We start from the raw sequence: 27068 nt of genomic DNA on the forward strand, positions 1-27068 counted from the left end.
AGCTCCTGAGAGCGGCCCATTCTTTCACAAATGTTTGTAGAAGCAGTCTGCATGCCTAGGTGCTTCATTTTATACACCTGTGGCCATGGAAGTGATTGGAACACCTGAATTCAATTATTTGGATGGGTGAGTGAATACTTTTGGCAATATAGTGTATATTTCTAAATTCAAATTACACTAAAAGCAAATCATAATAACAAAGTGGTCAAAAAAAAAATCATACCAAATCCAAACATTTTACTCTCTCCTTCCACCGGCCCCTTTTGCAGTGACTTAAACATAACAATAAAAATAATAATAATAATAATTGAAAAAATAAACCATGACGGCTTCAACAGTGATCATCAAGGACATTATTTGATGTCCTGTACTTTCAGAATTTGGACATGAACTTTATTACCACCTGCTTGTGAAATCTCCAAACTGAATATGCGGGAACTGAATTTGGACAATGCGCTTAGTTAAGAGGTGGTATTGAAACATCTTAGCGCAATAAAATATTTCTCAGGAAAATAGCAAATTGCGCTTTTTGCCACTTCATTTATGTACAATACACCCACAGTTTGCGTTTCTACACCCACAGTAGTGCAAACACTCCCACCCATGCCCACTTGCCAAATAGAGCCCTAAATTGTATTAAACCTGAAACGTTCCTTGTAAGAATAAATCTCTTAGGGCTGTGTCGATACAATCAAATAACGATATATCGTTATACTTTTTCTCTTGGTATTGTTTCGATACTTTAGATTCATGTGTCGATATTTATATTAAACTATTTGTGTATTCATATCATGTAAACACACAGCACACTGTTACTTCCAAATCATTTTAATGAGTTCACCAACAGACAAAAAATCGAGCTACATATTCTTCATCAGATATCAGTATATAACTGAAATATACCTAAATGAATTGGAATTGAAATTTGAATTGATTTGTTATCAAATGAAATTATGATATTGTGATGTATCGCAATTTAATCGTAACATGTATATTACAATGCGTATCGTATAGTGAGGTGCCAGGCAAAATCCAGCCCCAATATCTATGAATTTATGTTTAGTCTCAAAGCAGTCCTGGTTTTTAGTGGACAGTCTGCTGTGTTCTCACTTCATTCTCAAAAGTTTGAACAAAACATCCAAACCTTTGATTTGTAAACCGTTTTATCGTCTTCACTCTTGACACGTTCACACTTTTGTCCCATTATTCATATACAGTAAGGTTCCCAACATCAAATATCAAAATATTTTGGTAACACTCATATTTTGATGTCCACCAATCTCTGTTGTGAGTGTGTTGTGGAAGTGAGTTGTTGTGCTTGACACTCTCCCGTCCTCCTCCTGTGGTTTCATGGTGCTTTTCCATTTTTTTTTTTTTTTTTATCCTTAATGGTGCTGTAAGCATTTTTTTTTTTTTTGTTTGTTTGTTTGTTTGTTTGTTTTCATGGAAAAGTATGCAATAAATTGTCCTACTCCCTTAAAGATATTAATGAAATAAGTGTCCTAAGATATCTCACCAGTCTCTGTGACAGCTGTAGACTTTAAACTGCAAACAAAAATGTGTCTGCGGACATTGATGCTTTTCACCTGTCATTTTGCTCGATATCATAGTGTTGTATATAATGTTTGTCAGTTGAGGGCGCTATTGTTCCACTGCTGATTTTGACAGCCACAGGAACAAACAATGCTGCTCTTTTGCTTAGTTTTGGTCTCAAAATTATCTCTGGAGCACAGGGTTTTGGAATGAGGGGGCGTGGCTAATTCAACGGCTCAGTCAAGTGAACGCTTCAGAACACTAAAATCACTTACAGCATCTTTAACACCCTGGAGTCACTATTCACTTTCATTATGTGGTGAAAAGCTGTGAAATTAATGAATTTTATTATTTTTTTGTGTTCCACCGAAGAAAGCCATTAGAGTAAGTAAATAATAACTAATTTTTCATTTTTGGGTGAACTATTCCTGTAAACGCAGATTAAGAATTTTGTGAAGCTCACCCGTACATATACTCTGTGCGCAGGCCCAGCTGAACGAAAAGGAGATCATGCGGCTGGAGATTCAAACGCTGTTGGACAAGTTTTACTCTATCCAGAATCAGCACCAGCAGGGCAGCCATACACACCAGTGAGAAAACATTCATACATACACATTTCTGCCAGGGCTGGCCGATATATGGCATATTCACAAGATATTCGCAATGACTGGCTAAAGAAAAATAAACAGTTTACTCTTTCCTAAAGAGATTATTTGTTCTGTGATCCTTCTTTATCTCGCTACTCCTAAATGTTCACGGTCCTACGTTGTTTTAATTTTTTTTTTATTTTTTTTTTTATTATTAAAATATGTAATGATGGTTCTTCCATTTTTTTTTTTTTTTTAGCCATTTCAGATATTCAGTACTGAGATATTTATTGAATATAGCAAAGGCTTAAATAATATTGAGAGAATAATAATTGAAATTAAGCTATATTTCCCTGTCCTAGTTCTCATTCATTCATTCTTTTCACACTTTGGTAAGTTGCAATTTCTCTCTTCTTGTGCTTGTGTCTAATATAGAGACCTGAGAGAGGCCATACATATCTCTGTGCTGAGAGAACTACAAGAGGAGAGGAATGGGAAAGTATGTTCATGGATCTGAAAAATCACTTATTTAATCAAATTAAACAAGGATGTGATTTGTTTTATTTATTAATTTTTTCTGATTATTTCAGAGTTCTGTTTTTTCAGACCTAAAAATGTAAGAACCTTGGGAGAAATCAGGCTCAGCTGGGGGAGCCAGTTCTGCATGAACATAATGCCAATGATTGTTTGCTTTGTGTAATACATGTTGTGTATATTTAATTAGGCAGGTTAAGAGATGTAAAGTTTTTTGGTAGGCAATGTTTAAAACTGTTAAGCATGTTGATTGAACTGTATGAAGTGAAGGTAGGTAGATGCAGTGTCCTTTATGTCAAGACTTGAGCAAACTGGAAATGGTATATGCACTTTTGCTGCCTGTTTTGTCATTACACAACTGTTATACATGAGGCCCTTGTATTTAATGACCATGTTAAGTTGTTCTCTCTCTGTTTCTGTCAGAGCTCCCTGATGATGCAGCTGACAGACACACAGAAAGCGTAAGTGAGCTCATAATTATTCAGATAATTCTATTAAAACAGTCAAATTGGGGTATGGAATGTAGATTGATGTGGGAAAAAAAAAATATTTAAAGCATTTTAGCATAAGCCTGCAAGTGCAACAACAAAATGTGAAAACAATGAAGAAGTCTGAATACTTTCTGAATGCACTGTATGTTAAAATACAATGGGGTTCAAAAGCCCACTTTTGAAAATTCATCTATTTAGCATATTTCTCATTTATTACACAAATCTGTTAGGGCTGCACGGTATGGAGGAAAAATGCGATACGATAATCCTATGATGATGAACATCAGAACCCCCACCACCCAAAAAAACTGTTTAAAAAGTTTATTGGAATGAAAAAGGACAATCTTTCCCAGATATCACAAACATAGTTGTTTTTGTTCCAAACTACATATTACTGTTAGCTTCAATTATTTGTATTTTTTGTAAAAAGCATATGAATATAAAGTTCAATTCATAATATTGTGGCATATCCTAATATAAGCTGTGTTGTAAGATCTAAAATAATTGTATTCATTCTCTTTAATGGTGCGTGTGATAGATTGCGGTAGCTGGCCATTCAAACAGAGTGGGGAACAACACTCTCTCTCTCCAACTTATAGCACGAAAAAAAACATGAATGGTCATCAGAGTGTATGTTGAAAGATACAGCACAACTTTCTGAAATGCATCTTCTCTCTTGTAGTCACCCAGTCTGTTAATGTTGACATGACAATGGAGAAAATGAAAGGGGAAAATCTCGAGCAGCACTCACGGGATCAGCACCTATGTAGACTGAATGCGCACACACAAGTGAAAATCGTGCACCCAGTCTATTATCTGCTATCTGCGTCGCCTTGAATCGCAAGTCCTTGTGATATGCATATTGCAACATGTACATTTGCGCTATATCGAATATTCGATATATTGTGCAGCCCTAATTTTGTTTGAAAAGGGTTATGAGATCACAGCGGGTGATTATTTGTGTGTGTGTGGTGTGTGTGCTCTTCAGGCTGCAGATGAATGAGAACACTCTCGCCCAGTCTCAGACATGTGTGCAGGAACTGACCACTGAACTCAGGAACCGCTGTCTGGAGCTCAGAGAGCTGCGACAGAAAGAGAATCAACAGGAAAAACTGCAGCAGGTCAGAGAGGAAGAGACTGAATGAGTGAACGTGTGATGTGGGAACAGTTGGACATTACTGCTTAAAGGGATAGTTCACCCAAAAATGAAAATTCTGTCATCATTTACTTAAATGACTTTCATCTGTGAAACACAAAAGGTGAAAAGTCAGGTACAAAGTCTTCACAGTGTTTATTTGGAATATAATGAAAGTTAAAAGTGACTCAAAAAGGTTAAAAGACCATAAAATGAATCGATATGACTCATCCCTTATATTCCAAGTCTTTTGAAGTGATACAATCACTGTTTGTGAGCACAGTTTAAGTCGTTATCGACTCTTTTGTTCTGAATATCAAATACGATGAAATGTCGATAGTGTGCGATATGACTAAAATCTTGTATCATGATATGAATAATTACGATATATTTATATATATATATATATAAAACAATATTTTTACATTTTTCTTTAAAATCAATAAAAATGGGTTTATATATTAAATAACCATATTGTAATGCCAATTTTGTGTAATCCAGTCAGTGAATTAAATTTCTAAATGAAAACTACTTCCTCTTATATCATTTTCACTTTATTTGGAACTTTAAGTCATAAACATAGTCAAAGTAAAAACATTTTTTTTTTTAAATCAACTCTACCATAATGCTAAATGACTAGTTGATTAGTAATAGTATTATTATAAACTTTCCTCAAACACGACATCTTAAAGCAATGCACAAAAAAAAAAAAAAAAAAAAAAAACTTAATTTGCACTTCATTAGGCTCTTAGTGATTTAAGTAATCTCTATAGAGAATATTTGAATACCTGAAGGCAAACATGGCTTGTTTGTTTTCTAATATCTAACATCATTCGAACTGAATTTTATTTAGGGTGATGTTTAGTTTAAACATCTTTCACTTTTAACTGTTTAATCTGTAACCTCCATGACGACATACAGGAAGTGGAGGTTCTGAGAAAGCAGGTGGACCATCTGACTGAGGAGAACGGGAAACTGTTGGGTCATCAGAACCCCAAGCAGAAGATCGAGTACCTGGTGAAACTGAAGAAGGAGATCACCAAACTACAGGAGGTAAGATACAAAGAACAGACAGTCACAGCACAGTCGCCAGCAATTCCACTCAGATACTCAATTTCTTTCGAGAAATTGATAAATAAAATTAAGCATCCCAGATAAAATTCTCGCTAGTGGCAAGACAAAGATTGGAGAAACTAATTAATGAGATGCTCCTTAGGAAACTTAATGAACCAAAAAAATGTGCATTACAATCATTGCAATATTCACAATGTTGCTTAATTTTATGTCACCACCAAAATCTTTGTAAATATATTTTGAATACTCATATCACTCTAGTCATTATGCATTATGATTCTGGATTGGAATAAATGTTCAGTAACTGTGCAACTGAACAAACAGTTGCAAAAGTTTGTAATTCTGCTGTTGTAGGACATGTTACTAAACCCGTTTCTGATTTCAGGAGAATGGCAAACTCAGACAATGTCTTCATATGGAAGAAAGTCCATCAAAAGGCCTACAACATCCTCATCTGTGACATGCTTGAAGTAGTGAAATTAGACCTTAAATTGTTTTTTCCCAGAACTACTCAAATTACTTTTAGACTTGAATTGTTTTTGAATTAATCTGATGGCTGTTGATATTTTTCTCTCTCATTCACCCTTTTTTGTCTGTTAACCTTTTTTTTTCTCTCTCTCTTGTGATCGGTAGCTCTTTGTACACAATTTATAAATTGCAATTATTTTCCTATGATACATTTTTATTAAAGTAACCTGTCAGTAAACATATCTTACCTAAACTTATTCTAAAGTGCTTTTTTAATACACTTTTTTTTTTTTTTTTTTTCCCTCTACCCATCTCATAAATGTGTGCATATGAAATAAACAGTTGCACAGCATTCAATTATTATTATTATATTTTATTATTATTATTTATATAGGATTTATCAGGTTATTCATGTCAGGTTTCAGATCATATAGCCAGATATGGAACCCTAGCATTTGGGTGCACGTTTATAAGGCCACAAAGAAAAAATTGCTTAAATATTCTTGTACTAAAGGTTACAAAGTTATCTTCAAACATACCCAGAGAAATGTACCAGTGTATCTCTTGATGGGATCGCTGGCAATTCGAATTAATAGTTTATCTAAAAATTGAAATTCTGCCATCATGTACTCACCCACATGTCATTCCAAACTCTGATGAAAAGGCAGTAACTCTCAAGAAAATATTTATGGAGGAATTCACTAAAAAGTTGAACCACTTTTGCATGTGGTATTTCAATGCAAAACCCTGCGTCTTATTCACTAACCACACACAATCTTTTTTAGCAGGCGCAATCAGCACTGAAATTGCGCTGCATCTTGAGTATTTACTCTAAATGAAGTCATTATGTTTCCATCCAAGTTACAAATTCAATTTATGTGAAAAATCATAGTGTTGCAAAAACAATGTGTGAATAAAGCAGTGTTTCCATGCCATGTGTTCAAAAGAACAAAATCGTCACTTCCAGAGAAATTGTAGCCACTGTGACTCTTTTATTAATAAAATACTCGTTGTGGAGGTCACGTGACGGCATGCAAGAAGCAGACGTGTGAGCGACGAGCTCTGCGCACTTTGCTAAATTGTACATTATTTTCATGTTATAATCTAGTGAAATTTGGTACACCCAGTTACACATTTGCTCTTTGAGGCAAAACATGGCAAAAAGTCAATCCTCGGGCTCTGGAGACATTAAAAGACACTTACGTGTTCAGGATGAAAGCCCCGACAGGCCTACAGACTGGGGACTCGATTTGGATGGCGCGGCATTAGAGGAGATCCAGCGTCAGTTGTCCAACATGTTGGTGATGCTGACAAAGGTTCTTGCTGACTTGGAGGATCTCGCTGTAATACGTCGATCGATTACGGCGATGGAAATAAAATTATCTGAGTTAGTTACAAGAGTGAGTGACTGTTGAGAGACAAATCGATTGTCTGGAGTCTTCGGAGAGGGAAATAACCGCTAATCCGCCCGCGACCAAAGTTGATTTGGAACATCCCCTTGAAAAGCTTGAAGATCTTAAGAATAGAAGCCGCAGGAATAACAAATATGCTCCTAGACGAGCTTTTCCCGAGTCTGCTCGACATAACAGGCCATAAACTGGAAACCGAGCGAGCTCGCAGATCTGCTGAGGGAGACAGGCCCCGATCAATCCTGGCCAAATATCTGAGATCATCCGATAAAGATCTTGTGTTACGCCAGGCGAGGAGCAAAGGGAAGCTTTCTTGGAAGAACCATAATATTTTCTTGTTCCCGGACTTTGCGAGTTCGACAAGAGAGAAACGCGATCGGTTCGAGGAATGTAAGAAACTCTTACATCAGCGAAAGATCACTTTTGCTCTGATGTTTCCGGCCAAACTGAGAATAGAAATGAAGGACGGTCGCAAATTATTTACATGTCCCAATCAGGCAGTCTTTTATTGAATCAATGGGTGAGTAAACCATTGGGTGTGTAAGACTGTCACAAAAATTGTCTGCATCACTTCTGGGAAAGTCAAAGAACTCTGTGAGAACCAACGTCATAAAACTCTCACACAGAGGAGCATCTCCACCTGAGAAAACACATTCCACTGATTGGGGACCATAAAACGCAAATCACTCACATCTGCTCGCTCTCTCTCACCTCAGGTCACTTTAAGGATACTAAAAACTAAGTTATGACTTAAACTGTTCTGTAATGTAAAAGGTTTTCTGATCATACATGTTTGGTATCATTCAAGAGGTCTCAGTGCAACTGGTAAAACGGTCTCATTCCCTTTCAGCAAAGTCAAATCACAAGTAAGATTTAAGAACTTAGTAAAATACAGTATTCTATCCGGGGCATGCCCCTCCCAAGTTTCACACAGAGACCAGATGCTTTATGCAGATTAGGTGCATTCTTTGTAAACATCAATCAAATTACTCAATCAAAGTTCGACTTACAACTCCCTAAATTGTAAACCAAATCCTAAATAACATCAAACACACACATCTGAAATAACAATGGAATCGTTTGGTACTTAATGAAGGATGGCAGAGGAGCTCGGGGAATCTGTAAGCCAGATCTCCCATGCTTTACTGTTTGCATGTAGTTTTTCTCTACCAGGTATTTCTTATTATTGATAAATGTTTGAAGGAATCTGTAAGCAGATTTCCCATGCTGTACCGCTGCATGTAGTTTATATTTACCAAAGTCTCTCTGTAGCCAGAAGATCCACACAGAAAACATTGTGTGTAGTTTTTTCTCTACCAGGTATTTGCAATTTGTATTTCTTATGTTTGGTAAATGTTTGAATGGAATGCAACTTTATATTATTATGCTTGGCTCACCGATAGCTTTGAGTTTGATTTATTATTTTAATTGGATTGTTTGAATGTATTACTATTACCTGGTAAATATATTGTTATTATGATTCATTCTGAAGGACTGTTTTCTAGTATATTTCTTATTAACTACAAATCTATGGTCAGAGTTGGCCTAATTAAGCTACTTCAGAAGTAACCCATTAGTTAAGTATGTAAAAGGCTAAACGGTGAACCAAGAATCTATAATAGAACTTAGCCAAGTAGAATTAAACGAGAATACTAAGGGTAGGACCGAGAATCTGTAAAACAGAACTTAATTGACTGGGGCTAAACGGTAATCCGAGAATCTATAATAGAACTTGGCCAAGTAGAATTAAACGGGAATACTAAGGGTAGGACCGAGAATCTGTAAAACAGAACTTAATTGACTTGGGCTAAACGGTGAGTCGAGAATCTATATGAACTTAGCCAAATAAGACTAAACGGATAAAGCCGAGAACCTATAAGGACTTAGTCTAAAACTTACTAATATCTGAAACTGATGAATTTGTAGTTAAAGGACCTGTGTCTGGCCGGCACAGGACACAAATAACATTGAAATAACAAATGCAGTCTAGAAGAGAGAATTACTAAAATTCAGAGCATAGATACATCAACGAGGTTTTTCATAATTGGAGTCAGATGAAATAAAGAAAAGAATTAATGATAAGATTAATAAAACATGGAACTCAAATCAAATAATCAAAGTATTATTTAATGTCGCGCACGGTAAGACAGGAGACCTTCAGCCACGCCATTGGATACCGTTCTTGGACCAGTGGGTGACTTCCCCCCTACAGGTGTTTCTCATGTGAGTGGGTTGACTCACTGTACTTACTCTGGCTTTTGAGGAAGCTGGGCCTCATTTTGGTTTCTTTATTCTTTTGCGTTGGCTCCACTGAGCGGCTGGAGTTTGTTTTGTGAATAACACTTTTCCTTAAAGAAACTTTTGCATTGACGGAAGATTACTTTTGCATTGAAGTTCCCGGCCAGTTTGAGAGTGGACACTACGGATGACCGCAAAATATCTACATGCTCACACAAAGGATGTCTGTTATAAAGTTGACGGATGGAGTAAGTCATGGTATATTCTTTTATGCGGCCTCCGAGTGAATTGACTCGACCATCCGGGGAACCGGGATGCCGGTTTTGTTTCTGTTTGTATTGGTTCCACCTAGCGGCTGGAGCTTGTTCTATGGAATAACACTCCTTTGGAACAGCTGTGGATTAATCTGTTCGTTCTTTGTGCTTATTCCTCCTGCTGGCTGGAGTTTGTTTTGTTGAGTATTTTTACGGGACATTGGAATGATTACGTCATCCGCTGAACTCATAACAGCTAGCTCACTGAACATTTGTTTGTCTGTCCAAGGAATCTGATCGGTTTTATATCAGCTGGAATTTGTTTTGTGGAAGATCACACCTTTGAGACAGTTCTGTGAATGAATCAACACATTCTTTGTGTTCATTCTTCCTATTGGCTGGGGTTTACAGTGCATTCGGAAAGTATTCACAGCGCTTTACTTTTTCCACATTTTTTTATGTTACAGCCTTATTCCAAAATGGATTAAATTCATTATTTTACTCAAAATTCTACAAACAATACCCCATAATGACAACGTGAAAGAAGTTTGTTTGAAATCTTTGCAAATTTATTAAAAATAAAAAACGGAAAAAAAAATCACATGTACATAAGTATTCACAGCCTTTGCCATGACATTCAAAATTGAGCTTAGATGCATCCTGTTTCCACTGATCATCCTTGAGATGTTTCTACAACTTGATTGGAGTCCACCTGTGGTAAATTCAGTTGATTGGACATGATTTGGAAAGGCACACACTTGTCTATATGAGGTCCCACAGTTAACAGTGCATGTCAGAGCACAAACCAAGCCATGAAGTCCAAGGAATTGTCTGTAGACCTCCGAGACAGGATTGTATCGAGGCACAGATCTGGGGAAGGGTACAGAAAACTTTCTGCAGCATTGAAGGTCCCAATGAGCACAGTGGCCTCCATCATCCGTAAATGGAAGAAGTTTGGAACCACCAGGACTCTTCCTAGAGCTGGCTGCCCGGCCAAACTGAGCGATCGGGGGAGAAGGGCCTTAGTCAGGGAGGTGACAAAGAACCCGATGGTCACTCTGACAGAGCTCCAGCGTTTCTCTGTGGAGAGAGGAGAAACTTCTAGAAGAACAACCATCTCTGCAGCACTCCACCAATCAGGCCTGTATGGTAGAGTGGCCAGAAGGAAGCCACTCCTCAGTAAAAGGCACATGACAGCCCGCCTGGAGTTTGCCAAAAGGCACCTGAAGGACTCTCAGACCATGAGAAACAAAGATTGAACTCTTTGGCCTGAATGGCAAGCGTCATGCCTGGAGGAAACCAGGCACCGCTCATCACCTGGCCAATACCATACCTACAGTGAAGCATGGTGGTGGCAGCATCATGCTGTGGGGATGTTTTTCAGTGGCAGAAACTGGGAGACTAGTCAGGATCGAGGGAAAGATGAATGCAGCAATGTACAGAGACATCCTTGATGAAAACCTGCTCCAGAGCACTCTGGACCTCAGACTGGGGTGAAGGTTCATCTCCCAACAGGACAACGACCCTAAGCACACAGCCAAGATAACAAAGGAGGGGCTACGGGACAACTCTGCGAATGTCCTTGAATGACCCAGCCAGAGCCCAGACTTGAACCTGATTGAACATCTCTGGAGAGATCTGAAAATGGCTGTGCACCAACGCTCCCCATCCAACCTGATGGAGCTGGAGAGGTTCTGCAAAGAAGAATGGGAGAAACTGCCCAAAATAGGTGTGCCAAACTTGTAGCATCATACTCAAAAAGACTTGAGGCTGTAATTGGTGCCAAAGGTGCTTCAACAAAGTATTGAGCAAAGGCTGTGAATATTTATGTACATGTGATTTTTTTTTTTTTTTTTTTTTTTTTTCCCATTTTTTATTTTTAATAAATTTGCAAAGATTTCAAACAAACTTCTTTCATGTTGTCATTATGGGGTATTGTTCGTAGAATTTTGAGGAAAATAATCAATTTAATCAATTTTGGAATAAGGCTGTAACATAACAAAATGTGGAAAAAGTGAAGCGCTGTGAATACTTTCCAGATGCATTTTATTTTACAAAGTATTTTCTGTTATGTAATTTTGCCTCAAGTCACAAATTTGTGAGGCAACATTGAGCAATCCGATGGAAAGGTTGTCGTGGGGGCTCGTGTGCGTTCATGGACATGGAAGTTCGGGGTTTGATTGTTTCACTAATGTGGATTATGGTCTTTATAATTTTGTTTTTGACACAATTTATTTTCTACTATATCAAAATGTCAAATGTTAATATGAGTGGATTGTCTCTCTCCACATGGAATGTAAATGGGTTGGGGCACCCCATAAAAAGAAGGAAGGTTATTACCTAAGTGTAAGAAATATGATATAGTGTTCCTTCAAGAAACACATCTCTCCTCGCAGGAAGCTGAAAAATTTGGGAAGATATGGGGTGGACAATGTTTTCTTTAGTGCTGGCTCAAGTAAGAGCAAGGGAGTCATTATATTGATTAATAAATATCTACAATTCAAATATCTCAAACAGACTAAAGATAAATTAGGGAGAGTCATTATTGTTTTAGCTGAAATTCAGGGGCAAAGGTTGATTTTGGCTAATATTTACGCACCTAAGTAACGCTGATGATCAGGGCTTTTTTATAGATCTTGAAGGGATGTTGCAAGCCGCTGGCACCCCTCATGATATAATATTAGGAGGAGACTTTAATCTTTTGATGGACTCAGTCCTTGATCATAGTGAAGCAAAAGTGTGTAAGCCCCCTAGAGCAACATTGACGCTTCACAGGATGTGTAAAAATCTTGGTCTTACAGATATTTGGAGACTTTTGAACCCGTCTGGTAGGGACTATACATTTTTTTTCATCAGTTCATAAGATTTATTCTAGAATAGATTTTTTTTTGCCCTCATTTCATCTGATGTTGATTGCTCAATTGGAAATATCTTAGTCTCAGATCATGCCCTGGTGAGTTTAGAGGTGTTGCCACATATAGAGAAAAATAAATCATATAGTTGGCGCCTTAACGTGTCCCTTTTGCAAAATCCTGATTTCCAACAAATGCTAAAGGCTGAAATCAATGTTTATATGGAGACCAACTGGTCCTCAGTATCCTCTGTGGGCGTGGCTTGGGAGGCACTTAAGGCGGTTCTTAGGGGTCGGATCATACAGTATGCCTCATTCACCAAAAAATCCAAAGCACGAGAACTTGTGGAGATGGAGGGAATATTAAAAGTGCCGAGGCAGAGCTGAAGCATTGTATGTCATCTGATGGCCTCAGAGAATTGACCCGATTGAAATATAGATACAATACTATTTTGTCACGAAAAGTGGAGTTTTGGTTGTTCAGGGCAAGACAGTCATACTTTGATTCGGGGGACAAAGCAGGAAAACTTTTGGCTAGATATATAAAGCAGAGAGAGTCATTTTCTGCCATTCCCTCAGTGAAATCTGCTGGTGGTGAAATATTTACCTCAGCCATTGATATTAATAATGCTTTTAAAGAATCCTACTTTGATCTTTATAGTTCCACGTCTTCGTCTACTGATGAGGATATTAGGAAATTTGTGGAACCATTAGATCTTCCTAAACTGACGACTGTTGGAGGAGCTTGATGAGGTAATTAAGGCCCTGCCTACAGGCAAGGCTCCTGGGCCTGACGGCTTTGCCGCTGAGTTTTTCAAATCTTATGCTACAGAACTGTCTCCACTTTTGTTAGATGTTTATACGGAATCATTAAAGATTCGGGATATGGGTTCGGGTGTACTTTTATTGGTTGGATTAAGCTACTTTATAGACACCCTGTAGTGGCAATACAAACAAATGGACTAATTTCAGATTATTTTACTCTGGATAGGGGCACGCAGCAGGGCTGTCCTCTTTCCCCATTATTGTTCTGTCTTGTTCTAGAACCATTAGCAACCACGATAAGAAAGGAGGATGATTTTCCAGGGCTGATGGCGGGAGGCGTGGCGCATAAGCTTCTGCTTTACACAGATGATATTTTATTATTCGTCTCCGACCCTACTAGATCTATGCCTTGCCTCCACAGAATTATTAATTCCTTTTCTAAGTTCTCAGGATACAAAGTCAGTTGGTCTAAATCTGAAGCTTTGGCTTTGACAGCGTACTGTCCAGTAATGGCTTTTCAGCTGGGCGCCTTCCAGTGGCCCAAACAGGGAATTAAGTATTTGGGAATTTTATTCCCAGCAAATTTGTCTGATTTAGTCAGAGTTAATTTTGATCCCTTAATAAAGAGGTTTACAAATGATGTGGACAGGTGGGCTTCATTACATTTATCCATGATTGGGAAGGTTAATGTTATTAAAATGAACTGTATTCCAAAATTCAACTACCTGCTACAATCTCTCCCTGTAGATGTCCCCCTCTCTTATTTCAAGCAATTTGATAGCATAGCGAAGTCCTTCATTTGGAATGGTAAACGTCCCAAGTTAAATTTCATTAAGTTACATAGGCCGATTGACAATGGTGGGTTAGGCCTACCCAAGATTTTGTTTTATTATTATGCATTTGGTCTTAGACATTTGGCTCAACATTTTTTCCTTAAGTATCTTGGATTTGTATTGTATTTTTTATTTTTTTTTTACAAAACCAGAATTACTTAAACTGTAGTGCATACAACAAAATAGAGGTTGTTTATGTTTTGTAAAGTCATTTTTATCTTTCAACAAGCCTTTAGTTTTTTTTTTTTTTTTGCATGTAAGCAGGGCCGTAGCTAGTGAGGTGAAATGTAGTAATGATTCTAGGGGCCCAAAGGTCCAGGAGGCCCCACAACAAATTCTAAACTAAGTTTTAATAAGAAAGGGGCCCAGAGCAATATATGGTCAAGGGGGCCCAGGATACCTTGCAATGGCCCTTTATGTAACCCCCCAATAATCAAAACAAGCAAGTAGAACCCCCCCCCCCCCAATATTTATAGAATGATCAATGGAAACATGTAAATTCTTCACACTGTAAGCCCCACCTAAATATTCATCCACTTGAAAACATAGATCTGTACTATAAACTGCCAATAATGTTATGTTTGCCCATAAATGTTAAAAATGCTGACATATGTATTTAAAAGCAGGCCTAGTATAAGCTTTTATCCTATTTTTAAGTCGTAAAGTAGCTGAAAGCTCCATTACACAGTGTATGATATCAATACAAGCATGTGGGGCAGAGAGTCTGCTGCCCTCCCGAACTAGACACCGCCCCTCAGTTTTTCCAATGTAAATCTGTGGTCAAATATGGTACTGCAACAATCCCTCATTGACACCCATAAACGTAGTGCCAAACCAAAGGTAACTTTAGTATTAGTGCGTGCCTGCAGTGTGACAGTTTGCGAACATGGTGACTGGCTTTGTCCTGAAAAAACTTTTCAGGACAAAAGCTCATATACGTGAATGATGTATACCGTAATAATGTACACAGTCCTTCTAACATGTGAAAATAAATTACACTGTTTGGTTTAGTCTTTATTTAACTTTTTTAATGCTTATCAAACAGTTGGTTAAGATAAAATTAAATTCTATAAAGCATATAAAAGCACTGGATACATCTATACACTGTTGAACTTCTCAGAACACAACCATACAAAAGTGTGTTTAAGAAGACATTCCTTCTGTATACCCTCACATCTCTTATTGGTGATTATACAAAAACAGGCTTTCTAAGATAACATACCAGTTTACTTTAACTACATTCCTTTTTTTATTAATTGAAACTCTTCACTCTTTTAATGATAAATAATGGTACATTGTGGCATCAAAATCTGTTCTAAAAATGCATTTGCGCATGTTAGCATTAAGTATAGGGTAGCTGCTAAGATGCAAAGCTATCATAAAATACACTTTGCTCAGAGAGTGACAATTTAAAATAAACCTTTATGTTTGGCTACATCTTTCTCCTGAATTCACTGAATGTTTTTCCATTCTTTAGTGTTTCGCCTTGATTAGGAAATCTAGAGGTTTGGTTGGCTTTAGGTTTTTAGGTGACAATCACATGGAAGGGACTTCCTGGTGCTGTTTCATCCCCCCACTTAACAATAACAACATAGTTCCCTTTCTCCTTAACTGTGTAGGTTACATCATAAAGCTTGTTTCCCATGTGTTTAACAGCCACATCTTCACATGGGGTTCTGGGACCATGGACACCAACCATCAGCATGTTTGTACCTGTAAGAACAACAATTACTGATCACGCTGTACGCTATAAATGTCCTATGTCATTTGGTATTTTGTGGTTCCTAAACATTTATTGACTTAATTATTTTACCTGCTTTACTGCAATCAATGGTAAAGTTGTTCTTCTGACCCACAAAGGCTTTGGAGAGGCCTGCTCCATGGCATACAACTTTACTGGCATCTGATGCTGACTTGGAGCTGGACAAAGAGCTGTAAGCTCCAGCCACCTTGGATGATTTAGTAACAGTCTCCACAATGACTGATGAAGTTTCATGTAAACTGTGGCCTCCAGACAGACGCATACCTAAAACAGATGGTCAGACAGGTCAAGAGCCATAGTCAACTCTCTAAGCAATTACAACATTTTATGTTGCTGCAAAAACATAACAGTGTCAGAACACATAAAGAGTTATCAAGAGCAACTGTTAAACACTTTCGTCAGTCACTTTTTATTCATTTTATTTTAATTCTTCATCCGTTTAGGTTTACTTGAATTTTTGAAGCCTTCTGATTCAGTCTGAATTAAAAGCATTAAAGAAAGTTAATTTAGAAATAACATTTTTGTACATCCTACCTGTAACCTTTGCTTTGAAAGGGCTGCCAACAATGTGCTGCGGTCCACCGTATTTGATGGATATAAGATAGTTGCCAGGTGCCATAGGTGTATAAGAGATTTTGTAACCCTCTGGGCATTCAGTGCAGTCCATCTTGACCTTTGAGGGACCATCAATAGTAACAGATAAGGCACCTGAACCAGCCTCACATGTGTTGACGATAAACTCTGATGGGACCCCTAAAGGACAACAGGAACAGGTGGTTACAGTTGGATTTACTGTTACATATTTCCAATTTTTGCCATTTTTATCAAGCATAATATGACAGTGGACCTATACCTGTGCGGCCACCCTCAAGTCCTGGACCAAAAGCAGACACCATGCCTGGATCTCCAACATTTTCTGCTTCGCCAACCCGGACTCTGAATGGACTACCAGGGATATGGCTTCCATTGAACTTCACATCAATGGAATGAACACCATTCTCACGTGGAATGAAGCGAATCGCGCTCTTGTCTATGAATAGGAGGGAATTGTTATGTTGGCACAATTACTTATTGTTAATATTACCCTATAACAGAATAACAAAGACAATGTAAACAATTATTTTGCCTTATTGTGACCATTTTAAACATTTGCATTACAATAAATGCCCTGGATTGCACTTGTTGAAATAAGTTTTGTCGACAGAACTTGTTATAGGTAACCAAAATTATCCAATTATTTTATTTAATTGAATTAATAACATTATGCTGATTAATTGCAGATATTTGCAGAGAAAGATAATTATTAAATAAATATGATTATAAAATAATAAATATAATATTTCAGTTAAAGTACATTACATTATTGTGGCAGACAAGCACTGATTATGCATGAAATATATAATGGCTTTAGAAGGAAATATATTGTTTATTTCCATATCATTTAACATAAGTCTATCATTGGACTACAGTCCACAGCAATCTATTTTGCAATTTAACTTGCTGTGTCAAGTTAAAGATAGTTTGAAGCTTAGAAAAATGCATCTCCAAGTCCCCTGCATTTGGAATTGCACTCCATCCAGCTTTCATGTTGTGATGTCTGCTGTCAGTAAGTAGGATTTTTTTTGGTCTTTACAGCTGGAGTTGTGCTGACTGCCCCCTACTGCCACAAAATCAAGCTTGCATTGGTCCAATAGTAGGGACATTCCTTATTACGTACATAAAGGTCGGGATTAATTGCATACATTTTTTCTAACACGTTATTTTTCATATAATTATTAACACCAAATTTGTGCGTTAAATTGACAGTCCTACTTATACTCACTGAGCACTTTTTTAGAAGAAGCCTATATTTTTGTCACACAGCAGCAAAGCTGGAGTCAGAGTGCAGGGTCAGCCATGATACAGCATCCCTGGAGCAGATGGGGTCAAGGGCTTTGTTCAAGGGCCCAACAGTGACATTTTGGCAGTGCTGGGGCTTGAACACCCAACCTTCTGGTCAGTAACCCAGAGCCTTAACCACTGAGCCACTTATTCATGTGATTATCTGTGCCTCAGTTTTCTGTTCTTGGCTGACAGAAGTGGAACCCAACATGGTCTTCTGCTGTTGTAGCCCATTTGCCTCAAGGTTCAACATGTTGTGCATTCTGAGATTGTATTCTGCTCACTACAAATGTAGTGGTTATCTGAGTTACCGTAGCCTTTCTGTCAGCTCGAACTAGTCCGGCCATTCTCCGTTGATCACTCTGATCAACAAGATGTTTCAGTCCACAGAACAGCCGCTCACTGGTAGTTCCTTGTTTTGTTTTTGGCACCATTCTGAGTAAACTCTAGAGACCATTGTGTGTGAAAATCCCAGAAGAACCGCCGTTACAGAAATACTCAACCAGCCCATCTGGCACCAACAATCATGACACCGTCAAAATCACTGAGATTCAATTTTTTCTCCATTCTGATGATTGATGTGAACATTAAATGAAGCTCCTGACCTGTATATGCTTGATTTTATGCATTGCACTGCTGCCACACTTTGGCTGATTAGAGAATTGCATGAATAAGTAGGTGTACAGGTGTACCTAATAAAGTGGCCAGTGAGTGTATATACGTAAGTATCAGTGGCGGCACGTGCATTTTAAGTCTAGGCCTTCAGTGTGATTCATGCAATTAAGAAAACACCATTTCAAAATAAATAAGACACCATATGGACATCATACATTATGTCGCAGCCAACTAATAATACCAACTGACATTTTAAAAACACGTCCACGCACGAAAGCCAGAACTTGAAACAACTCTGAATGCACAAGCACGCCTAATTTTAACTGCAGCATGATTGATTTGTGAAATGAACGTCCCCAGAACTGACATTCAAAAATCATAATTTTCATATGAATCTACCAAGGAGGTCTATAATACCTAGAAAAAGCTATCTAATAATATTTGTCATTTTAATGTAGCAAGTACAAGGTTACTTTTCAAAACTTGAACCGCAACTGAATGCTCAAGCCAGCGTAATTTACACTTAGAAAACTCCAGCTAGATCACGTGCTATTCAAATTACTTACATCACTTAAAGCGTGATTTTGTCACTCAAAGCCAGCTAGAAGGCCTGGACTGGAACATATCCTAAAGACCACACCCACAAGAACAAATAAATCAATCTGATTGGCTGATGAATCTGACACTCTAACTTTAGATACCTATTCACTTGCGCTGTTGAGGGATTCTGTAGAAATATTGCAGGCCTTACGGGGTGGAGTTCAGACTCACGTGCTGCTTCAGCATGCGATTTGTAAAACAGCCGCCACGCTTTGTTTCTAAACGTCAAGAAATAAATTGTGATTGGATAAACTTTTCATTTTTCCCTATTCATTTATAGATGAATTAGGAGTGGAACGCGATTAAAAATACATAGGCGAAAAGGTAAATGAGAATGAAAGAATTAAAAAATATTTATTTATTAGGCATGTTAGGCCAGCAGAGAAGGCTTTGCTGGCCTTGAGAATTCGCCACTGATGCATTTACAATGACAAATGTTTTTAACTAATATAATTTTTTTAATTTAATTAACTTTAATTAAACATTTATATGCAAACATTATATTATATCAAAGTCATTTTTTAATACATGACAGGGAATAGCCAAAGTTCTTCAGATAAATTATTATTTGAATGGTAAGTCTGCAACTCACCACTATCCAGTTCTGTGACGTAACACTCCTCTATCACACCAGAGGGAGCGTGAACTTTAGCATCTATCACACCTCTTGCCCCATTCCTCTGAACTGCAAATGACGCTTCCTGGTTAACTTTCAAATCCTTTTCCTGAAAGAGAAAAGAAACAAACCTGATTTTTGAACTGACGCATTTAGACCAAGAATAGGTGTGGTGGAAGAACAGGAAATATACTAGCATGCAACAGACAGACAGACAGACAGACAGACAGATGGCATACTCTACTATCCAGAGTGCACTTCAGAACACTTAATCCCTGCTCAACAAAATAATATTATTGCCCGGGACAAAGGTACAGCCATGCAGTACATTTATAGTTCAAGGACAAACATAACTCAGTGAGCCATTAGTAAACAATGAGTCATGACCCAAAGGAGAGTTGTTCTGGCAAGATTCCATATTACTGTTTCTGTAGTTACTCCCCATTGTTTAATGCACATACAGTACTGTGCAAAAGTCTTAGACACATAAGATGTTTCACACAAACATTTGTCTTAAGATGGTTATTTATATCTTCAGCTTTAGAGTGTCAATAAAAAACAGAAATGTTAGACTCCCAAACATTCCTTTTGCAAACAGAATAGAATAGATGGCAACAGATGTCATGTCCCCCACAGAGCCCCCCACTGAACATCGTGTCAGTCTGAGATTACATAAAGAGACATAAGCAATTGAGACAGTCTAAATAGATAGAAGAACTGTGGTGAATTCTCCAAGAAGCTTGGAACATCCTATCTGCCAACAACCAAGAAAAACCAGGTGTTTAATTATGCTACTCACCTGAAGACTTGTAACAGTCAGTTGGCGTGCACCATCAGACAATGTGGCAACAGGAACGATAAAGGGGCTATCTGGGATGTGCTCACTATTGAACTTGATGGAAACTTCATAGTCACCTGCAAGGACAAATGAGAATCCAGTGATTTGTACTTGATCATCTAGGGGGAGAATTTATTAAGAATGAATTTCAGCCACTGAAAGTATAATTTATTTGCACACACTTTCTGCACTGTTTTAGTGCCTGATTCACTAAAATAATTATGCATATTAGGCAGCGGTGCAAATATGTCCACAAAATCTATGCTGGACTCAATTTGCAGAAAGAGCACTCGTCTACACTGCACACCTGTATACTGGTATGTGCCTGGTTATGACACTCTTCTCCATCACTTGATCATTCATTTGATGAGTTATACTGCCATGATGAATAGAAAATGCACAAAAACATCTCTTTTAAATGAAATTCAGTATACTGCCTGCTTACTATGAGTTGTAATAACACTATGTTTACTGCACCTGGGAAACAGCGCAGAGTTTACTGAAAAATCTATAATAAGCCAAATTTACACAGTGAGGAGCCATATTTGCACTGAAATAAATGACAATGACTTAAATATTCATGGTGTATCTCTGGATAAACTGGACTTCAGGTGGTAAGTGAATAAGATGAAGGGTTTTGTTCTAACATACCATGTGCAAAAGTGGCACAACTGTTTAAAGTATTTTGCCCCCGAGTGTCTTTTAACCCTTAAATGCATACCTCAGGTCTTTAGTGACCCGGGCCTCATTCCACCCCCTTTACCTCATCCATTTTTAGCCCCCACCTCTTTAGTATTCCTCAACCTTTCTCTTTTGAGTAGTGTAACAATAAAAGAAAAAAAAAAAAAAAAATTGCACCAATACACACTACCAGTCAAATGTTTTGAAACACTTGCCTGAAATGTTTCTCATGATCTTAAAAATCTTTTGATCTGAAGGCGTATGCTTAAATGTTTGAAATTAGTTTTGAAGACAAAAATATAATTGTGCCACCATATTAATTTATTTCATTATAAAACAAAAATTTATTTAAAAAAAAAGTTTTTGAAATTGATGACTTGGACCAAATAATAAAGAAAAGCAGCCAATAAGTGTAATAAAATATAAATAAATAAATAAAAATTATAATAAAGAATGAGTAGGTGTTTCAAAACTTTTGACTGGTAGTGTATATATATATATATATAAAGGTGCACTCAGTAATTTTTTACCCTCATTAAAAAGTTTAACTCCTAAAGACATGAATTGTAATTTTGCAATATATGTAGGAAATCATGAGCACTCACATTAAAATGAAGACTCCAGTCATATCAATAACCTTATAAAAGCTGTTTTATTCTACATGGAGAGGGTCCACACATGGGGGCTGCCATGTTAGAATCACATGACCAGCCGAATACTACTCACTTAATCTCAGTAACCGTCCTGTTATTTGACACTTTCACTCGTTGATTAAAGGAGTTATGGCTGACTGTGAATACTACATTTCTACAATGGCATCTGAAACTGAAAACTATTGATTTTAAATGATGCTGCATCCATACCACTAGATGTCAGTGTAAGTCCAAGATGACACAAAGACAAAAGTTACTGAGTACACCTTAAACTAAAAGTAGCAATGCTACTAATGTAACTGAATTTTTCAGCAGCCTGACAGTAGCTCAGCTATTTTCACAATAGTGTAGTGTAAGGTCTTGTATCAACCTGAAGGGGTTTATTTTGCGATTAACTGGCTGACTGCACATTATCCCGCTTATTACATGGCTACTAACCAAATAAATAAATACATGTAAATAAAACATTGATTTACGTTTAAATCGCTGAACAGCTGAATTCCACTTCCAGCTTGCATTGGAGTTCTGTTTGTGTTGTGAACATGACCATCTGACTCCTCATTATCCAGCCTATAGACTAATCCCTTGTCAACATCACCATTTACATCATACGCAGAAGCGGTGGCCGGAACCGTGCGCAAACAATAAACTTTTATCGGATTCCGTTGTTGAAAATGATTTAGAGGGCTCTCGTAGACGGCTGTGGCTTTAAGCCATCAACAGAGCTGACAAGACTATTTGCCAGATAAATAAATGGACATGAAACATTGATTTGCGAAGAAATTATATAATTATAAGAGAAGAAATAAATTGCTGAACAGCTGAAATCCACCTCTGGTTTGCTTCAGAGTTCTGTTGGCATTTACAATATTTTGTAATTAATGTATGTCTGACTGCTTATTATGCATTTTAGAACAAGACTACTTCCCAAATGAATAAATAAATGGACAGGACATGTTGATTTGAGTTTAAATTATTTTGCTAGCTTACTTTTAGAGATCGCACAGTGATTCAAGAAGCAGAAAAGATGGCTCGTATTACCCGGATGACCGGTCTGATATGTGAATGTGTGGTTGTTATTCAGAAATATCCAACGGTTGCGTCATAAAAGTATTGTTTTTAGGTTGCTGTTCATGTTAAACAATGTTTGAAACGTAGAAAAATACATCTTGCGCTGAAAAGAAATTTTTGATATGGTAGAATGGGATTATCTTTTTAAGATTTTGGAAATATACAGGTTCGGGAATACTTTTAATGGATGGATTAAGTTACTTTATAGACACCCGGTAGCAGCAGTACAAACAAATGGATTAATTTAAGATAATTTTACTCTGGATAGGGGCACTCGGCAGGATTGCCCTCTTTCCCCATTATTGTTCTGTCTTGCCCTGGAACCATTAGCAGCCACGATAAGAAAGGAAGATGATTTTCCAGGGGTGGTGGTGGGAGGTGTGGCGCATAAACTCTTGCTTTACACAGATGGTATTTTATTATTCGTCTCTGACCCTACTAGATCTATGCCTTGCCTCCACAGAATTATTCATTCCTTTTCTAAGTTCTCAGGATACAGATTTAATTGGTCTAAATCAAAAGCTTTGGCTCTGACAGCGTACTGTCCAGTAACAGCTTTTCAGCCGGGTGCCTTCCAGTGGCCCAAACAGGGCATTAAGTATTTGGGAATTTTATTCCCAGCAAATTTGTCTGATTTTGTTCAAGTTAATTTTGACTCTTAATAAAAAGGTTTTGGGCAGGTGGGCTTCGTTACATTTATCGATGATTGGGAAGATTAATGTTATTAAAATGAATTGTATTCCAAAATTCAACTTCCTGCTACAATCTCTCCCTGTAGATGTCACCCTCTCTTATTTCAAGCAATTTGATAGCATAGCGAAGTCCTTCATTTGGAATGGTAAGATGTCCCAGATTACATTTCAGTAAGTTGCATAGGCCGACTGAAAAAGGTGGGCTAGGCCAACCCAAGATCTTGTTTTATTATTAAGCGTTCGGTCTCAGACATTTGTCTCATTGGTCACTTCCACCTGAGAGAGCCCCTCCCTGGTTTTGTATTGAACAGGAAGTTCTTGCCTCTATTTTGCCATTGCAAAGCCTTTCTATCAAACTAATCGGAGAAGTTAAGTTATACCCCGTTATCTCGCATTTGCTTTCAGTATGGACAAAAGTGTCCAGTGTGTTTAATTCGGACATTTATTTAAATGTTGCCTCGAGCATATGGCTGAACCCTAAATTATGTATTAATAAGTCCCCTATCTGCTGGTCAGAGTGGATTGTTAGGGAGGTTAATATGCTCGGTGACCTATATGAGAGTGGAGTGTTGAGATCTTTTGAGAATTTGGTTCAACATTTTGGGATTCCCAGATCTCAGTTCTTTAGGTATTTACAGCTGCGCCACCTGCTCTGTACTATTTTTGGGAGTAGCATACACCCCCCTAAAGCGGCAGATACTCTGGGAGTGGTGATTACTGCTTTTGGAAAAGGTCATGAGGCATCAGTGTATTATTCCCTGCTAATTCAGGGTCTGGGGGATGGAGCTTTAACTTCTGTCAATTGATTATGGGAGAAAGATTTAAACTTGGTATTGGAGGAGGGAGTGTGGGCTAGGATTCTAAAAAATGCCAAGTCTGAATCTAGAGATGCAAGGGTGTGCCTTATGTAATTCAAGATTTTACATCGATTCTATTCGACCCCCCTCTAGATTGTATAGGCTTGGTCTGAAAGACACACCCACCTGCTGGCAATGTCAATCAGAAGATGGAGACACAACTCATGTGTTTTGGTGGTGTGTTAATATCCAAGAATTTTGGTTGAAGGTTCAGAGTTTTATGTGTGATGTATTGGGCACTCAAATTTCATTTTGCCCCAGACTCTGTATTTTAGGTGATGGGGCGGTCATCAATATAAAGACTAAGCACATAAAAAATGGGGTCCTAACCAGTGTCACCAGGGTAATAGTGGGGGTTAAGTATTGATTCTGTTTGTATATGTTTTGCTTTTCTTTGTTTAATATATGAATCAATAAAAATAAAATGTAATCACAAAAAAGAAAAACACATCTTGAGATCTCTGGCTTTGGATTTGTGCTCCATCAAGCTGTGTTTGAATGCAAGAACATGTTTTCATCTTGTGTTGTCTGCTGTCGGTATGTGTGGTTTGTTCTCTGTCTGTATAAGCTGTGCGTTGCCTATACATAGAGTTTTGCTTACTGCCCCCTAGAGAAAACAGGTGGTACTCCATAAATATTCATTATTACAGTCCAAGGACATGATTAATAAAGTTAGTTTCTTTAACACTTTATTTTTATATAAATAATTGCACTGAATTAATGCGTTAAATCGACAGCCCTAATATACATATATTCTATTTGCTTTATTACCAAAAAGTAACCCAAAATATGTAATTGAGTCACAATATATATTTGTGCTTCCATAAATCATTTTTGTGATTATTTCATATCTACATAAGTTTACTATCACAGGATTTTTGCGTTTCAAATCTATTTAGATTCAATAAGTGGCTGAGAAAATTCATACTTGTTGCTTATGTGTAGATAATGTGTTATGTGTAGCTCTATATGTGTTTGACAGCCAATTTCAGTAAATATCATTCGTTATATATCACAGCATGTTCCTTGTAATCTTTACCTGGTTCTTGCACTATGTAAATAACCCCGCAGGATCCATCTTTTCTGTCTTCAAAAGAGATTTCAGCCTTGCTTGGACCTTCTACAGCAATGGACAAACCACCTGCCCCAGCCTCTCTTGTCCAAATACTGAATTCAGCTGTTATAGGGTAACGGAAAAACAATAAGCAAATGAGAGAATGTATCTATGAAAATATTCAAACAGAAATGAGGAGTAGACATGCTTTAATACAAACATACCTGGGACTCCAGCGACTGCTCTCTCCAGGCCTGTGCCTCCAGCCCGGACCTTGTGGGCGCCTCCTTCTCCAAGGGGCCCAACAGTGAACTGGAAGGGGCTTCCAGGAACGTGCTCACCCCTATATTTAACATTGACAGTGTGAGAGCCCATTTCAGTAGGTACAAAGCGAACTCTGTAGGTACTGTCCCCACTATCAACAATCTCTGCATCGGCTACATTTCCACCAGGGCTTGTCACTTGGGCCATCATCCCCTGAATCCCGGTGTCACCTGGAAGGGGGTCATGGATAACCAATGAAACAAAAGGTGGTTTGAAGAGGAATTAGTACAAAATAATGAAATGTAAATATGTTGTATCCTTACCTTCTTGTCGCATTGTACCAAAGCTACCCAGTCGCTCTCTTCCTAGCAAGGACTCAAAAACATCTCTGAATGGGTCTCTGCCAACCTGTGTGCTCTCCTCAACATGTACTTCCCGCTTGGTCTCACCTCCATGGGTCTTGCTGATTTCTGTGCGCTCTGTACGTGTGTAAGTGTGGCTACTGCGAGTGAAGGTACGAGTCAGACGCTCTTGTGCTGACATCATCTGAAACCAATTTCCTATTTAAGAGGAATCAGAGCACAAGATTAGTACTAGTTATTCAGAACTTTCAGAAATTTGTTGATGGTATGTCAATAAACATGTAATCAAACATGCTCACCTAAACTGCCCTCTCTCTCTCATGTAGCACTGGTAAACCAAATAATTTAAGTGAATTGGTTCTTTCGGACAGTTCATTAAAATAAACCCTTATATATTGTGTGTTCAAGTCCTCCTGGGAAGTTTATACTTACGAGGTTGGAAATCATAAATACGATGTGATGTGTGTTCAAGTGATCTTAAACAGAAATTTGTTTTACATACTAGCGAAGGCAGAAAGCCTTTTAGCACCAATGCAAAAAATGAAGAGAAAAGCCATGCATTAGATGTGTAATTAATTCTTCATCTATCTATTTTATAATTCTTGTGCGGCCACATACTGTTTAGCCTAATGATGGGAAATATAGTTTTGTTGCTAGTGCTTGTCGTTTTTGTTAGTGAAGACTACAAGCCCTGAATTGAGTGTCAGAAAAGGGAGATAAACAAACTGTGCAGTGTTGGGGGAGCTCCAGGCACAGGGTGGGGAACCACTTGCATACGTAAACCCAACATATTTTAGTGAATCAGTTCTTCTGTACTGTTCTTTTCTATAAATGACAGTATCTAGTTCACATAAATGATTCACTAATTCTCTAGAGACCTGCACAGCCTTAAAGGAATATTCTGTGTTCAATACAACTTAAGCTCCTTCGACAGCATTTGTGGCATAATG

At 37.7% G+C, this 27068-nt stretch overlaps 2 protein-coding genes across 3 annotated transcripts in view; one reads left to right on the forward strand and one right to left on the reverse strand.

Annotated features, from left to right (window-relative positions):
• Positions 1 to 6116, forward strand: part of LOC127436277 (kinesin-like protein KIF15-A) — a 109891-nt gene extending 103775 nt beyond the window's left edge. For both annotated transcript variants that reach the window (XM_051690336.1, XM_051690337.1), the window contains exons 33-38: positions 2020 to 2123; positions 2556 to 2619; positions 3078 to 3115; positions 4134 to 4266; positions 5202 to 5333; positions 5740 to 6116. In XM_051690336.1, the coding sequence (XP_051546296.1) occupies positions 2020 to 2123; positions 2556 to 2619; positions 3078 to 3115; positions 4134 to 4266; positions 5202 to 5333; positions 5740 to 5814 (546 nt within the window). In that variant the 3' untranslated portion in view covers positions 5815 to 6116. The remainder of the gene's footprint in view (positions 1 to 2019; positions 2124 to 2555; positions 2620 to 3077; positions 3116 to 4133; positions 4267 to 5201; positions 5334 to 5739) is intronic.
• Positions 6117 to 15161: 9045 nt separating this feature from the next.
• The window catches only part of LOC127435759 (filamin-C-like), a 52488-nt gene continuing 40581 nt past the window's right edge, over positions 15162 to 27068 (reverse strand). The window contains exons 39-47 of the mRNA XM_051689427.1: positions 26080 to 26316; positions 25717 to 25986; positions 25478 to 25615; positions 20446 to 20561; positions 19623 to 19755; positions 16788 to 16964; positions 16469 to 16687; positions 15986 to 16198; positions 15162 to 15885 (exon numbers count right to left, since the gene is read on the reverse strand). Of these exons, the coding sequence (XP_051545387.1) occupies positions 15698 to 15885; positions 15986 to 16198; positions 16469 to 16687; positions 16788 to 16964; positions 19623 to 19755; positions 20446 to 20561; positions 25478 to 25615; positions 25717 to 25986; positions 26080 to 26316 (1691 nt within the window). The 3' untranslated portion in view covers positions 15162 to 15697. The remainder of the gene's footprint in view (positions 15886 to 15985; positions 16199 to 16468; positions 16688 to 16787; positions 16965 to 19622; positions 19756 to 20445; positions 20562 to 25477; positions 25616 to 25716; positions 25987 to 26079; positions 26317 to 27068) is intronic.

Source organism: Myxocyprinus asiaticus, chromosome 46 (genome assembly GCF_019703515.2).
Source record: "Myxocyprinus asiaticus isolate MX2 ecotype Aquarium Trade chromosome 46, UBuf_Myxa_2, whole genome shotgun sequence".
In the NCBI taxonomy this organism is placed as follows: domain Eukaryota; kingdom Metazoa; phylum Chordata; class Actinopteri; order Cypriniformes; family Catostomidae; genus Myxocyprinus; species Myxocyprinus asiaticus.